This window comes from Macaca nemestrina, chromosome 6, assembly GCF_043159975.1.
Source record: "Macaca nemestrina isolate mMacNem1 chromosome 6, mMacNem.hap1, whole genome shotgun sequence".
Classification (NCBI taxonomy): Eukaryota; Metazoa; Chordata; class Mammalia; order Primates; family Cercopithecidae; genus Macaca; species Macaca nemestrina.
In genome coordinates, this window is record NC_092130.1 from 42147376 (window position 1) to 42163211 (window position 15836).

A 15836-nucleotide genomic window follows, 5' to 3' on the forward strand; every position below is an offset into this window, starting at 1 on the left:
TTTTTAATTGTTCAGGCTGACTAAAAGTTTGTCGATTTTTGCTGATCTTTTCAAAGAACCAACTTTTGGTTCTATTGTTTTTCTATTCTCTTAAGTTCTGCTCTAATCTTTTTTCTTTCCTTCCTTCTGCTTGCTTTGGGTTTAGTTTCCTCTTAGGTGGGAGTTTAGGTAATTGATTTGAGATCTTCTTTTTTATTACAGGCGTTTATAACTATAAATTTTTCTCTAAGCATTATTTTAGCTGCATCCCATAAGCTTTGGTGTGTTGTATCTTCATTTTAATTCATCTCAAAGTATTTTCTGATTTTCCTATGATGTCTTCATTGACCCATTGGTTATTAACAAGTGTGTTATTTAATTTTCTTTTTCTTTTCTTTCTTTTTTTTTTTTTTTTTTTGAGGCAGAGTCTTGCTCTGTCCCCCAGGCTGGAGGGCAGTGGCATGATCTTGGCTCACTGCAACTTCTGCCCCCTGGGTTCAAGCAATTCTCCTGCCTCAGCCTCCCAAGTAGCTGGGATTACAGGCATACCCTACCACACCCAGCTAATTTTTGTATTTTTAGTAGAGATGGGTTTCGCTATATTAGCCAGGCTGGTCTCGACCTCCTGACCTTAAGTGATCCACCTGCCTCAGCCTCCCAAAGTGCTGGAATTACAGGCATGAGCCACCATGCCCGGCCCCTTTTTTTTTTTTTTTTTTTTTTTTTTCAGACAGAGTCTCCCTCTGTAACCTAGACTGGAGTGCAGTGGTGTGATCTTGGCTCACTGCAACCTGCACCTCCCAGGTTCAGGCAATTCTCCTGCCTCAGCCTCCCGAGTAGCTGGGACTACAGGCACCCACCACCACGTCTGGCTAATTTTTGTATTTTTAGTAGAGATGGGGTTTCACCATGGTGGCCAGGCTGGTCTTGAACTCCTGACCTCAGGTGTTCAGCCACCATGCCTGGCCTGTTTAATTTTCATAAATTTGTCAATTTTCCAGATTTTTTCTGTTAACTGATTTCTAATGTTATTCCATTGTGGTCAGAGAACATAGTTTGTGTCATTTCAATCCTTTTAAATTTATTGAGGCTTATTTTATTTTATTTTATTTTTGAGATGGAATCTCACTCTGTCACCAGGCTGGAGTGCAGTGGCACAATCTAAGATCACTGCAACTTCTGCTCCCAGGTTCAAGCGATTCTCCTGCCTCAGCCTCCTGAGTAACTGGGACTACAGGCATGTGCCACCAGGCCCAGCTGATTTTTGTATTTTTAGTAGAGACAGGGTTTCACCATGTTGGCCAGGATGGTCTCGATCTCTTGACCTCATGATCTGCCCGCCTCAAGCCTCCCAAAGTGCTAGGATTGCAGGCGTGAGCCATTGCACCTGGTGAGGCTTATTTTATGTTCAAGCATATGGTCTGTTGTGAGAATGTGCAATGTGTGCTGGAGAAGAATGTGTATTCTACTGTTGTTGGGTAGAGTGTTCTCTAGGTGTCTTTTAGGTCTGATTGGTTTATAGTATTGTTTAAATGAGTTTTTGAGGTTTCTAAAAATGGTATCACTGGGTGTGGTGGCTCACACCTGTAATCCCAGCACTTTGGGAGGCTAAGGCAAGAGGACATTCGAGCCCAGGAGTTCACTACCAGCCTGGGCTATTAGAGAGACCTTGTCTGTAAAAAAAAATGCAAGGTGTGGTGGTGCAAGCCTGTAGTTCCAGCTACTTGGGAGGCTGAGGTGGGAGGATCACTTGAGCCTGGGATGTCGAGGTTGCAGTGAGCTGTGATCATGCCACTGCACTCCAGCCTGGATGAGAGAGTGAGACCCTGTCTCAAGAAAAAAAAAAGTGGTACCATACTAAATGGGCTCTCTCACTGGCTGCCTTGTTATTCTCACCCAGGGCCGTTGCATTTGTTGTTCCGTCATCCTAGAACTTTTCTCCCCAAGATAATCCATGATTTTCTTCCTCATTTCAGTCTCATCTCTGTACATATGTCTTATAAGGACCTTTCCTGACAGACTTCCCAACCCCTATGTTTTTCTTTTCATCCTTCTTTGTTTTGATTTATGCTATTTATCACTATGTGAAAAAGTACAGAGTATATTTATTAGTCTACTTGTCTCTTTTACTCTTTTGTTCATTGCTACGTCACCTAGTAGGTACTCAAAACGTATCAAGCTTCCATATGTGAATTTGGAAGTTCTGAAGTCAGAGCAGAGGACTTGATTAAGATAGAAAAATTGGGGAATCATTAGCTTAGAGTGAAAATTTAAATTCATAGGTAGAAGAAATTACCTATGGCTAGAGAGAAGAGATAAAAGAGAAAAGGGCCAGGGCCTAGCCCTGATGAATCCAGCATCTATTACAGGTTGATAGGTAAGGAGGCCTAACAAAGAAAATTGACAAGGAGCAGAGGAGAGGGCACAGAGGTAGAAGCATCATGGTTCTTCTAGTGTAGGGGCTGCCTGTACTAGAAATAAAGAACTAGGCCGGGCGCAGTGGCTCATGCCTGTAATCCTAGCACTTTGGGAGGCCGAGGTGGGCGGATCACTTGAGGTCAGGAGTTTGAGACCAGCTTGGTCAACACGGTGAATCCCGTCTCTACTAAAAATATAAAATTAAAAAATAATAATGGCCGGACACGGTGGCTCATGCCTGTAATCCCAGCACTTTGGGAGGCCGAGGCGGGTGGATCATGAAGTCAGGAGATCAAGACCATCCTGGCTAACACAGTGAAACACCGTCTCTACTAAAAATACAATAAAATTAGCCGGGCATGTTGGCGGGCGCCTGTAGTCCCAGCTACTCCGGAGGCCCAGGCAGGAGAATCACTTGAACCCGGGAGGCAGAGGTTGCAGTGAGCCAAGATCACGCCACTGCGCTCCAGCCTGGGCAACAGAGCAAGACTGTCTCAATAATAATAATAAGATAAAAATACAAAATTAACCAGGCATGATGGTGCATGTTTGTGATCTCAGCTACTCAGGAGGCTGAGACAGGAGAATCACTTAAACCAGGCAAGCGGAGGTTGCAGTGAGCTGAGATCGCACCATAGAGCTCTAGACTGGGCAGCAGAGCCAGACTCTATCTCAAAAAAATAAATAAAAATACAAAAATTAGCCAAGGGTGGTGGTGCACGCCTGTAATCCCAACTACTTGAGAGGCTGAGGCAGGGGAATCGCTTGAACTCAGGAGGTGGAGGTTGCAGTGAGCTGAGATTGTGCCATTGCACTCCATCCTGGGTTCCAGAGGGAGACTCCATCTCAAAAATAAATAAATAAATAAATAAATAAATAAAAATAACTAAAAGAGTAGGAGGTGCCATTGAAGCCAATAAAAATGGAGTAGCCAACTTAATGGAAGCCGACGTGAGGTTCAGAAAGATAATGTGACTGTCAGATGCTGAAACATGAAGGCTGTTGATAGCTTTGACAAGAGCAGAAGAGTGGTGCAGACAGAAGCTGGACTGGCTTATGTGTACTCAAGAGTGTGTAGGCCAGTTTATAAAATAATAATTCAGTTTATAAAATAATAATTATTCAATCAAGTCTTTTAATAGAATCTGCAAGTTGAATCTAGTAAGTTTCCCTCCCTTCTTTTTGGCTTTCTCAGTGTTTAAAAACTCCCATATTTGGAAATGCTCTAGTAATTCCTTAAAGATTGAAAATGAGTAGATGGGCCGGGCGCGGTGGCTCAAGCCTGTAATCCCAGCACTTTGGGAGGCCGAGACGGGCGGATCACGAGGTCAGGAGATCAAGACCATCCTGGCTAACACGGTGAAACCCCGTCTCTACTAAAAAATACAAAAAACTAGCCGGGCGAGGTGGCAGGCGCCTGTAGTCCCAGCTACTCGGGAGGCTGAGGCAGGAGAATGGTGTAAACTCGGGCGGCGGAGCTTGCAGTGAGCTGAGATCCGGCCACTGCACTCCAGCGTGGGCAACAGAGCGAGACTCCGTCTCAAAAAAAAAAAAAAAAAAGAAAGAAAAAAAAAGAAAATGAGTAGATGTTAAATGCTATCTAAGCCAGATGATCCTGGGATCTTCCCACACCAGCTTCTGGGAACTGGGAAACTTCTAACTAGCTAGACAGAACTAAAGTACCATCTTCATCATCTCTCCATGACCTAGCACTTATATTCTTTGCAATCAGTTGACATTTATTTTCATATAAGTGTGTAGGAAAGAAGTACCTTGCTCTTTTTTAGAAAAGACAGGGTCTCACACTATCACCTAGGCTGGAATGCAATGGCACGATCACAGCTCACTGCAGCCTCGACCTCCTGGGCTCGATTGATCCTTCCACTTCAGCCTCCCAAGTAGCTGGGACTACAGGCACATGCTACCACATCTGGCTAATTGTTTTTTTTGTAGAGACAAGGTTTCACCATGTTGCCAAAGCTGGTTTTGAACTACTGGACTCAAGCGATTCGGAATCACCTTGGCCTCTCAAAGTGCTGGGATTACAGGTGTGAGCTACCAAGCCTGGCCGCTGAAGTAGCTGTTTCTATTTGTGAAAGTAGTTTTCTGCTGTCATTTATTTTTGACATCTTGTCCTTGGACTATATGAAGATGTTAATCACCTTAATTATCCCTATAATAGCTACTAGAAACCTAAAACATTGGCACAAGAGAATAGAGATTTGAGAAATAGACATATGCATATATGTAATTGGTAATTCAGCCAAGATAAAAAATAATCAAATGGAGAAAGCATAGTCTTTTTTTTTTTTTTTTTTTTTTTTTGAGACGGAGTCTCGCTCTGTTGCCCAGGCTGGAGTGCAGTGGCCGGATCTCAGCTCACTGCAAGCTCCGCCTCCCGGGTTTACGCCATTCTCCTGCCTCAGCCTCCCCAGTAGCTGGGACTACAGGCGCCCGCCACCTCGCCCGGCTAGTTTTTTGTATTTTTTAGTAGAGACGGGGTTTCACCGTGTTAGCCAGGATGGTCTCGATCTCCTGACCTTGTGATCCGCCCGTCTCGGCCTCCCAAAGTGCTGGGATTACAGGCTTGAGCCACCGCGCCCGGCCGAAAGCATAGTCTTTTTAACAAATTGTGCGGGAGCAATTGGAAATCCATGTGTTAAAAGATAAAAGTTCTTTAACCCATGCTCTACATCATGTATTAAAATTAACACAAAATGGATCGTAGCTCCAAATCTAAAACTTTAAACCATAAACCATCTGAAGAAAGGCCTGGCATGGTGGCTCACGCTTGTAAATCCCAGCACTTTGGGAGGTCGAGGCCAGTGGATCACCTGAGGTCAGGAGTTCGAGACCAGCCTGACCAACATGGTGAAACCCCATCTCTACTAAATATATGAAAATTAGCTGAGTGGAGCCAGGTGCGGTGGCTCATGCCTGTAATCCCAGCACTTTGGAGGGCCGAGGCGGGCAGATCATGAGGTCCGGAGATTGAGACCATTGTGGCTAAGATGGTGAAACCCCATCTCTACTAAAAATACAAAAAATTAGCTGGGCATGGCGCATGTAGTCCCAGCTACTTGGGAGGCTGAGGCAGGAGAACGGCGTGAACCCAGGAGGCAGAGCTTGCAGTGAGCCGAGATCGTGCCACTGCACTCCAGCCTGAGTGACAGAGCAAAACTCTGTCTCAAAAAAAAAAAAAAATTAGCTGAGTGGTTGGGCATGGTGGCTCACACTTGTAATCCCAGCACTTTGGGAGTGCAAGGTGGGTGGATCACGAGGTCAGGAGTTCGAGACCAGCCTGGCCAACACAGTGAAACCCCGTCTCTACTAAAAATACAAAAATTAGCTGGGCATGGTGGCGGGTGCCTGTGATCCCAGCTACTTAGGAGGCTGAGGCAGGATAATCGCTGAAACCTGGGAGGTGAAGGTTGCAGTGAGCCAAGATTGTGCCACTGCACTCTAGCCTGGGTGACAGAGGTAGACTCCATCTCACAAAAAAAAAAAAAAAAAAAAAAAAAAAAAAAAAAAAATTAGCCAAGCATGGTGGCCGGCACCTGTAATGCCAACTAGTCAGGAGGCTGAGGCAAGGAGAATCACTTGAACCTGGGAGGCGGAGGTTGCAGTGAACTGAGATCATGCCACTGCACCCCAGCCTGGGCGACAGAGTAAGACTCTGTCTCAAAACAAACAAACAAACAAACAAAAAATTCCAAAGAAAACAGGGGACAATTTTTGTGACCTTGGGTTGGGCAAAACTTTATTAGATACAATGCTTAAAAATGGATACAGACCAGGCGTGGTGGCTCATGCCTGTAAACCCAACACTTTGGGAGGCTGAGGCAGATGGATCACTTAAGCCCAGGAGTTTGAGACCAGCCTGGGCAACATGGTAAAACCCTGTCTCTACAAAAAGTACAGAAATTGGCTGGGGATGGTGATGCACACCTGTAGTCCCAGTTACTCAGGAGGCTGAGTTGGGAGGATCGCTTCAGCCTGAGAGGCAGAGGTTGCAGTGAGCTAAGATTGTGCCACTGTACTCCAACCAGGGTGACAGAGTGAGACCCTACCTCAACAACAACAACAAAAAAGATAAGTTTCAATTAATTAGCTAATTAATTCCAAACTCTTAATAATATGGCTTTTAGCATAATTATTATGGTGTGTTCTAGAGAAGCCCCTTCTGAAAACCTCATCTAGCTTTCCCCTGCCTTCTCAGGGGAAAGTTGAAGTTATATGAAGTCCTGTCTGTCATGGAGACCAGGCACCCAACTCCTCAGTGCCTCACCAAATCTCCTTTCCTACCCTACCTTTGGTTGATCCATTCATGCATCACTGGCTTCGTGACTTTGACTGTATCTCTTGGCTTCTTCCTCTTGGGCTTTGGCTCCTGCTACTGCCTAACTATTTTTCCATCTTCCAAGTTAGGCTACCAAGAGAGGGAACCTGATTGGCCTAGATTATTTTTCCTTATTCTAGACCACTAAATAGATGTGTTCAACCAGCAATATGGTCCAGTCATCAGTGGCTGGGGGGTAGGGTGGATGGGGACATAGGGCAATGTTTGGAAGGAGTCTAAGGGGAAAGGTATAGAATGTTGGTACGTATAATGTGGACTGTACCATCAGCTGGTACCATGAGCAAGAGATAGGACCATGTATGTGATAAAATCATAATATCCATAGTTATCATAAAGCAAAATGTTGTTATTCTTATTTTCTTCTTCCAGAAACCATTGATCATCAAGCTGCCTTCCAGTTATGGCTCTCTTATTGTATAGCCGCCCATCCTAAATCAGTCCATAACAGGTAGTACGATAAGTGTTTAGAGAAGGAGCTTTTGCCTATTCGCTAGGTGAGAGGTAGAGATCTCAAAGTATGTGGCAACAGGATAGAATTGTGGATTAGTTGGAAGGTGTTATCAGAGGCCATTTGATAAGACCCTCTTGACTCTGAATATAGCACCCAAACCATGCCTTTCAAATAAACAACAGTCCATCTTCTTATACTTTAGTCTGTTCCTGTGTAAGCAATTCTCAAGGCTAGTTCTTCATGACATTGAGCCATTTTTTTTCCCTGATGGGTTTCATAGTATCCATCCTATAATGGTCATCATGCTATTTGATTTTAGTGTGTCCTTTTTTCTTGCATGATACTTCTTTTGCTATTTTTCTTCTTGGCTTTTCATCTTTAGGTTTGTTGAGGTCCTTAAATCCTGATTGTCAATGTCCTAGGATCCCAGAGACAAAATGGACTTCTTCTTCTTATTATTATTATTTTGTCACATAACTGGAGGGACTGAACTTATGTTTGCTTTCTGTTAGAGGAACTAGTGCATCTAAGACAGTCAGCGGCAGAATTTGGTTTGGCTAGTTAAGACATCCATGGAGATGGAATATCATGCAGTCCAGGTAGAAAGATGTTAATGGGCCTGTGAAGACAGGTTGCCTACCCAGGGCTTCTCAAACTTGAGAAATCACCTGGACATCTTGTTAAAATGCAGATTTTAATTCAGTAGGTTTGGGGTGTGGCCTCACATCTGGAAATCTGCATTTCAAAGAAGCTCCCAGGAGATGTTGATGCTGCAGGTCTGCAGACACACTTGGAGGCATAAGAACTAAGGGGTTTAATATTCCCAAACAGGCATCAGTGAACAGAAGCTGCCTATATCGCTCCCCCTCGATGCCAGAGAACTTGAATAGGCCAAGACTGAAGCAGGTGGAAAAATTCAAGGACAACACGATACCAGACAAAGTTAAAAAAAAGTATTTTTCTGGCCAAGGAAAACTCAGGAAGGTAAGAACATTTTAAGATAGAAATCTTATTCATCTTCTCTCTCATGTCTTTGCTTTTCTGGTATGAGGATTGTTTTATTATGCCTTTTTTTGTCTTCTTCCTCTTTACTTTTACTTTTTCCTCTTTGTTCTTTCCATCTTTCTGTCTTTTCTACATCTGTATCCACATGTGAAATATATGTATATAAAATATTTATATAACATAGATATATAAAGTATGTCTATATTGTACTTTTAGAAATGTTGTCATCAGCCAGGCACAGTGGCTCATGCCTATAATCCTAGCACTTTGGGAGGCCAAGGCGGGCGGATTGCCTGAGCTCAGGAGTTTAAGACCAGACTGGGTAACACGGTGAAACCCCATCTCTACTAAAATACAAAAACTCAGCTGGGCGTGGCAGCATGTGCCTGTAGTCCTGGCTACTAGGGAGGCTGAGGCAGAAGAATCGCTTGAACCCGGGAGGCGGAGGTTGTAGTGATCCAAGATTGCGCCACTGCACTCCAACCTGGGCAACAGAGCAAGACTCCGTCTCAAAAAAAAAAAAAAGAAATGTTGGCCGGGCACGGTGGCTCACGCCTGTAATCCCAGCACTTTGGGAGGCCGAGGCGGGCGGATCACAAGGTCAGGAGATCGAGACCACGGTGAAACCCCGTCTCTACTAAAAATACAAAAAATTAGCCGGGCGCGGTTGTGGGCGCCTGTAGTCCCAGCTACTCGGGAGGCTGAGGCAGGAGAATGGCGTGAACCCGGGAGGCGGAGCTTGCAGTGAGCCGAGATCGCGCCACTGCACTCCAGCCTGGGCTGGGCGACAGAGCGAGACTCCGTCTCAAAAAAAAAAAAAAAAAAAAAAAAAAGAAATGTTGTCTTCATACTGCCTTCCCAAACCTTTTTCTTAAGATCTGAATGAATACAAGGGAACTTTGGTATGGATATTTCACTGCCGTTTTACATGCGGTCTGACAGAAACAACATCATATAGCAGATTGCTTTTGTGGAAAGCAACTTCTGAAAAACTTAGCCTCTGTCCTTTACCCTCCCCAACTTTTAAAAATTCTAAATAGATGGGAGTATCACTTAAGGCCAGAAGTTCAAGACCAGCCTGGTCAACATAGCATGACCCCATCTGTAATAAAAAATAATAATAAAAGAACAAATTAAAATTCTAAATATATTTGGATATTTTATAAAATCAACTTATTTATTTATTTATTTTCCCCTGAGATGGAGTCTCACTCTGTCACCCAGGCTGGAGTGCAGTGGCATGATCTCGACTCACTGCAAACTCAATATTTATTTATTATTAAAAATCATAATTAAATAAATGGCGTCTCACTCTGTCTCCCAGGCTAGAGTGCAGTGGTGTGATCGTAGCTCACTACAGCCTTGGCCTCTTGGGCTCAAGCAATCCTCCTACCTCAGCCTCCCAAGTAGCTAGGATTACAAATGTGCGTCACCATGACCCACTCCATCCACTGGTTTTTAAACCTTTAACATGAGGATTGGGTGTGGGGTGGGAATCTTGTCATCTTCAGGGCTTACATTTAAAGAAGACAGTCTCTCTATGTGACATTAATATCACTCAGATGCTGGAGGAAGATTCTAACCAGGGGCACCTGATTGGTGATTTTTCCAAGGTGAGTTTGGCTACACCCATCCTGTATTTCAGTGAGTCATTTGGATCTGAATCTTCTCTGTTTGCAGAGAATGCCTGGTGTAAATATGCATCCTCACCAAATACTATTTGATAACCTGACAGTACTCTAATGGTAGATCCAGGCCCTAAGCCTTTCCAGAAAGAAAATATTTATTATTCTTCTGGGAAGATCCAGAACACAGGGGAAAGTATGAGACTTTTTACCTTTTTTCTGTTTAAAAACATATTTTAAAATTATGTAAATAATACTTGGTTGTTACAGAAAAAGTAGAAAATGAAGAAATTTATCCCAAACTTTATTAACCAGGGTAATATTGCTTAGTATATATTCTTTTTTCCCCCCTACTGTCTGTGTAATTGCAGAACATATATATTCTTACAGATTTTTTTTTGTGTTTTCACAAACACATATACAAATACAGTTTTTGCTTTTCTACAAAAATAGTTTATATTGTTTTGTTATCTGTTGAGTTTTTCCTCTCATTTAATAATTATATCAGGAGCACCTTTTTTCCTATTACTAAGCAGTTATGCTTCATTCTTTCTTTCTTTTAAGATTCAAGGTCTCGCTCTGTTACCCAGGCTGGAGTACATTGGCATGATCATAGCTCACTGCAGCCTCAAGCTCCTGGCCTCAAGAAATTCCCTCTTTCCTTGGCTTCCCAAAGCACTGAGGTTACAGGCATGAGCCACCATGCCCAGCCCATTTCATTTTAATAGCTCCATATTATTTCATTTTTGTTTTGGCTGCTTATAATTTCTTCAAAAATCCCTTCTTGTAGGATATTTAGTTTTACAATTTTTTCTTATGAATGATACCAAGATGAATGTATTTGTAGAGAAATCCAAAACTTCGTACACATCCTTGATTTGTTCTTTAGGATCAGTTCTTAGAAATGGACTTGATGTATTTGCACTTTATAGAGACACTGATTTTTTTGAAGGCCTCTGGGGTTTTAAGGGTCACTTGGAAAGAAGGACAAAATAAGGGTCTTTGATCTCAAACTCGGGTGTGGAATACTCGCTTTTATTTCAGCTCTTGTGTATTTCTAGGTATGTGCACTGCCAACCGTGTCAGGAAAACACCAAGATCTGAAGTATGTCAACCCAGAAACGGTAAGCAGATTTCTGGAGATGGTAACTGGTTACGTAAGTTACCATCTGGTCTGTTCTGTCCCTAAAATCCCCATTTCCATTTGTGTTTCTTTCACTGTGTTCACTCACATAGGCTCCTTATTCAACTAAAGCTATATTAAAGGACTCCTTTTTCCCCATTCTTCTCTCTCCTTCCTTTTTAGTTTAAACAAATGATACATAGTTGTTGTAAAAAGGAAAAAGGGAGGGGTCAGGCATGGTGGCTCACGCCTGTAATCCTAGCATTTTGGGAGGCTGAGGCAGGCAGATCTCAGACACTTGAGGCCGGGAGTTGGAGACCACCCTGGCCAACATGGCGAAACCCCATCTTTAATACAAATACAAAAAAATTAGCCAGGCGTCGTAGTGTGTGCCTGTAATCCCAGCTACTTGGGAGGCTGAGGCACAAGAATTGCTTGAACCCCGCTTGGGGAGGTTACAGTGAGCAGAGATCATGCCACTGTACTCCAGCCTGGGCGACACAGTGAGACTCTGTCTCAAAAAATAATTATTATTTAAGAAAAAAGGGAGAAAGAAAGGAAAATACAAAGGGCTGGGTGAGGTGGATCACGCCTGTAATCCCAGCACTTTGGGAGGCTGAGGCAGTCGTATCACGAGGTCAGGAGATCGAGACCATCCTGGCTAACACAGTGAAATCCCGTCTCTACTAAAAACACACAAAATTAGCTGGGCATGGTGGTGGGCACCTGTAGTCCCAGCTACTCAGGAGGCTGAGGCAGGAGAATGGCGTGAACCTGGGAGGCAGAGCTTGCAGTGAGCTGAGATCACGCTATTGTGCTCCAGCCTGGGCGACAGAGTGAGACTCCATCTCAAAAAAAAAAAAAAAAAGAAAAGAAAGGAAAATATAAAATCACACACAAAAATATGGTCTCAATTAGGGTGACCATGCACCCTCGTTTACATTTTGCAATCCCATTTACATCTGTTAGTGAGGGTAATTATTAATAGTGTTTGCTTTCATTCTCAAAAGTCTCCCAGTTTGTACAAAAATTATTTGGTCACCATACCCACAATCTCATCACCAGAGACAACCACTAGTAATATTTTCCTATGGCCTTCCAGATTTTATTTTATTATTTTTTATTTTGACATGGGGTTTCACTCTTGTTGCCCAGGCTGGAGTGCAATGGCGCAATCTCAGCTTACTGTAACCTCTGCCTCCCAGAGGTGATTCTCCTGCCTCAGCCTCCCAAGTAGCTGAGATTACAGGTGCCCGCCATCACACCTGACTAATTTTTGTATTTTTAGTAGAGACAGGGGGTTTTTTCTATGTTGGTCAGGCTGATTTCAAACTCCTGTCCTCAGGTGATCCACTCTCCTCAGGCTCCCAAAGTGCTGGGATTACAGATGTGAGCAACCGTGCCCAGCCCCAGATTTTATTCTAGCATATGTTTTATAGATATAGGATCATGGGCCGGGCACAGTGGCTCACACCTGTAATCCCAGCACTTTGGAAGGCCGAGGCAGGTGAATCACCTGAGGTTGGGAGTTCAAGGCTGACCAACATGGAGAAACTCTGTCTCTACTAAAAATATAAAATTAGCTGGGTGTGGTAGTGCATGCCTATAATCCCAGCTACTTGGGAGGCCGAGGCAGGAGAATTGCTTGAACCCAGGAGGCAGAGGTTGTGGTGAGCCGAAATCTCACCATTGCACTCCAGCCTGGGCAACAAGAGCGAAACTCCATCTCAAAAAAAAAAAAAAAGGATCATGATGAACGTATAGTATTGCAATTTGCTTAGTAAGACGTTATAGACATCTTTCTATATCAATAATAAGATATCTATATTATCATTTTAATGGCTATATAATGCTGCTCTATTCTACTGACATGTACAATTTATTTTACCAAACCCCTATTATTGAATATTGAAGTTATTTCTAGTATTTTGATAATATAAAACAATGCTGAGATGAATATAATTGTGCCTACATCTTTGTGTACTTTTCCTGTTTACTTAAGATATTAGAAATTGCTGAGTCAAAGTGTAATTACATTTGTTTGTATATGTATTTACAAAGTTCCCTCCAGAAAGGCTGAACCAATTTACACTCCTACAAGTAGCTTCAGTTTCTTCCTTCCTCTAGGTATCAACCTTTGCCTTCCATATCCTTTCCTGAAAGGCTTACTTTCTTCCTTTTTGATGGCGGGTAGGGAACCATTTTGCATTTCTTCCTGCAATTTCGAGATCTCTAGCTGCTGCCTCTGCCACTGCATAAGTCCTTGGGTGTCTCCTGAGAGGCTGATTCCAGCCATGCCTGTCCCCAGACGGGTAGCCTGAATATGGATTTCCTTGATATCTTGGCAGTGCCAGCTATTTTGGTTCTCTAAAAGGGCCACTTCCTGTTTCATTCTCTTTTGTGGGGTGGGGCTGAATCATTGCCACATATCAAATATGGGATGACTTTGGAGGCTGGACATACAGTGGACATAACAGGAGTATGCTTGTAAGGAACTGTGTCATTGACCCTTCTCTCACTCAGAGTTGTAGTGAGCAGAATATTCAGTCATCGTTTCTGTCCAGGTGGCTGCCTTACTGTCGGGGAAGTTCCAGGGTCTGATTGAGAAGTTTTATGTCATTGATTGTCGCTATCCATATGAGTACCTGGGAGGACACATCCAGGTGAGATGACATTGTGGCCATTAGTAGGGGAGTACTGGAGATAGCTCTTTATTGAGAAGAGTCTGTGGACAAAGGGGCCTATGAACTCTAGAATTAGGACAAAGATTACATATTTGAAGCACATCAAGGCTGAGGTCCTCATTGTTTTAATTCTGTATACCTTAAGCAGCTTACTTTCCCTTTCCTTCCTAGATCTATCTCCCTCTTTTCTGTAGGAGCCAAGGGGTCCTACCTAGAAATAAAAACATGAATCCAAGGACTAAAGCACTTTGCAAACACTTAATATTCATGAACATTCCTCGCAGTGATCCCTATACTTCCAGTAGTTCAGTTCTATGAACATTTATTGACCATCTACTACATACCAAGCTCTATGCCAGGCGTTCAGGGTATATACAGAGATATACTTAGACCCCTGCCCTAAAGGTGCTGATAGTCCAGCTTTTCTGGTCCAAATTATCCCAGGTTGGTGTCTCAGTCATTTCTAAGTATTGGCACTGTCTATAAGCCCCTGAGGAAATACTAAAATTCTTTTTCTACAGGGAGCCTTAAACTTGTATAGTCAGGAAGAACTGTTTAGCTTCTTTCTAAAGAAGCCCATTGTCCCTTTGGACACCCAGAAGAGAATAATCATCGTGTTCCACTGTGAATTCTCCTCAGAGAGGGGCCCCCGAATGTGAGTGTCTAAATGGGGTCTGGCGGGTGATGGAAATGGATTTTGAGTTGGACTTCCCACACCAGTTCAGACAGAGACTGACTGGATTCTACGGTTTGAAGAATGTTAGGGAGGTTGAAGGAAGACGTTTCTAAAATTGAAAAGTATGAAACAATAAAGGAAAAGGGACTTGAGAATGAGACCGCAGTGGAGGAAAGGAGGAAGGGTGGTGCTACTTGGACCTTTTTTTTGCAAACACAGTGAGATTGGAAGGTCCTTGTTGAGGTTGGCAATAGTCTATTCCTCTCCTCCCTGCCCAGTGAATAGCCCCTGGGATCCTGACCTTGTTTCTTTCCACCCCACCCATCTCTGGGTTCTCTCTAAAGGTGCCGCTCTCTGCGTGAAGAGGACAGGTCTCTGAACCAGTATCCTGCATTGTACTACCCAGAGCTATATATCCTTAAAGGCGGCTACAGAGACTTCTTTCCAGAATATTTGGTAAAGGGTGGGGCATGCGGGGAGCCAATTTTAGCATGCAACTCCCAGGGCCTGCAAAGCCCTCAGAGAAGAAACTGCTGCTCCTCCGTGGCCACTGCCAGCAGCAGCATCTCTATTACCCTTCGTAGGTAGAGTTCAGGAGTCTAGAGAATCCCTTACTCTGTTCCTTACCTTTCAGGAGCTGTGTGAACCACAGAGCTACTGCCCTATGCATCATCAGGACCACAAGGCTGAGTTGCTGAGGTGTCGAAGCCAGAGCAAAGTGCAGGAAGGGGAGCGGCAGCTGCGGGAGCAGATTGCCCTTCTGGTGAAGGATGTGAGCCCGTGACAACATTCCAACCACTGGCTGCTAACGAGTCACCAAAAGACACTGCAGAAACCCTGAGCAGAAAGAGGCCTTCTGGATGGCCAAACCCAAGATTATTAAAAGATGTCTCTGCAAACCACCAGGCTGCCAACTTGTATACAGGCCTGGGAATGGCTTCGGTTTCAGCAGAGCTGAAAGCTGGTGGCAGAGTCCTGGAGTGGCTCTATAAGGCAGACTTGAGTTGCAGAGAGATTTTTGTTGGTTCAGGGAACTCTGGCATTCCTCTTCCCAACTCCTCGTGTCTTCTCACAGGCCAGCCAACTCTTTCTCTCTGGGCTTCTGGCTGTGCAAGAGAGTTGTCTACCCTCTTTCTTTGTATTTTCCTTCTTTGTTTCCCCCTCTATTTTAAAAATGGAAAAATAAACACTACAGAATGAGACGTGTGATTGTGAGCCTAGCCTGCTCCTAGAAGATCTGTCTACAGAGGAGATCACCAAGTTAGACTACTTCAGACATATTATCTTTATTCTCAGCTGAGGCCAACATGCTTTTCTCTAAACCAGCAATTCTTAGGCCGTGGCTTACATCTGTAATCCTGGCACTTTGGGAGACCGTAGTGGGTGGATCACTTGAGGTCAGGAGTTCGAGGCCAACCTTGCCAACATGGTGAGACCCCCATCTCTACTAAAAATACAAAAATTTGCCAGCATGGTGGCATGCTCCTGTAGTCCCAGCTACTCAGGAAGCTGACA

The 15836-nt window shown here is 43.7% G+C and overlaps 1 protein-coding gene across 8 annotated transcripts in view; it reads left to right on the forward strand.

The window, feature by feature from the left end:
- The window catches only part of LOC105467080 (cell division cycle 25C), a 55515-nt gene extending 39994 nt beyond the window's left edge, over window positions 1-15521 (forward strand). For 6 of the 8 annotated variants that reach the window (XM_011716440.3, XM_011716438.2, XM_011716442.3 and 3 more), the window contains 7 exons: window positions 8040-8192; window positions 9725-9826; window positions 10900-10962; window positions 13526-13624; window positions 14167-14300; window positions 14666-14777; window positions 14956-15521. In XM_011716440.3, coding sequence (XP_011714742.1) covers window positions 8040-8192; window positions 9725-9826; window positions 10900-10962; window positions 13526-13624; window positions 14167-14300; window positions 14666-14777; window positions 14956-15105 — 813 coding nt within the window. In that variant the 3' untranslated portion in view covers window positions 15106-15521. The remainder of the gene's footprint in view (window positions 1-8039; window positions 8193-9724; window positions 9827-10899; window positions 10963-13525; window positions 13625-14166; window positions 14301-14665; window positions 14778-14955) is intronic. The other 2 variants (XM_011716439.3, XM_011716441.3) reach the window with 2 other exon arrangements.
- The last annotated feature ends 315 nt before the right edge of the window (window positions 15522-15836 follow it).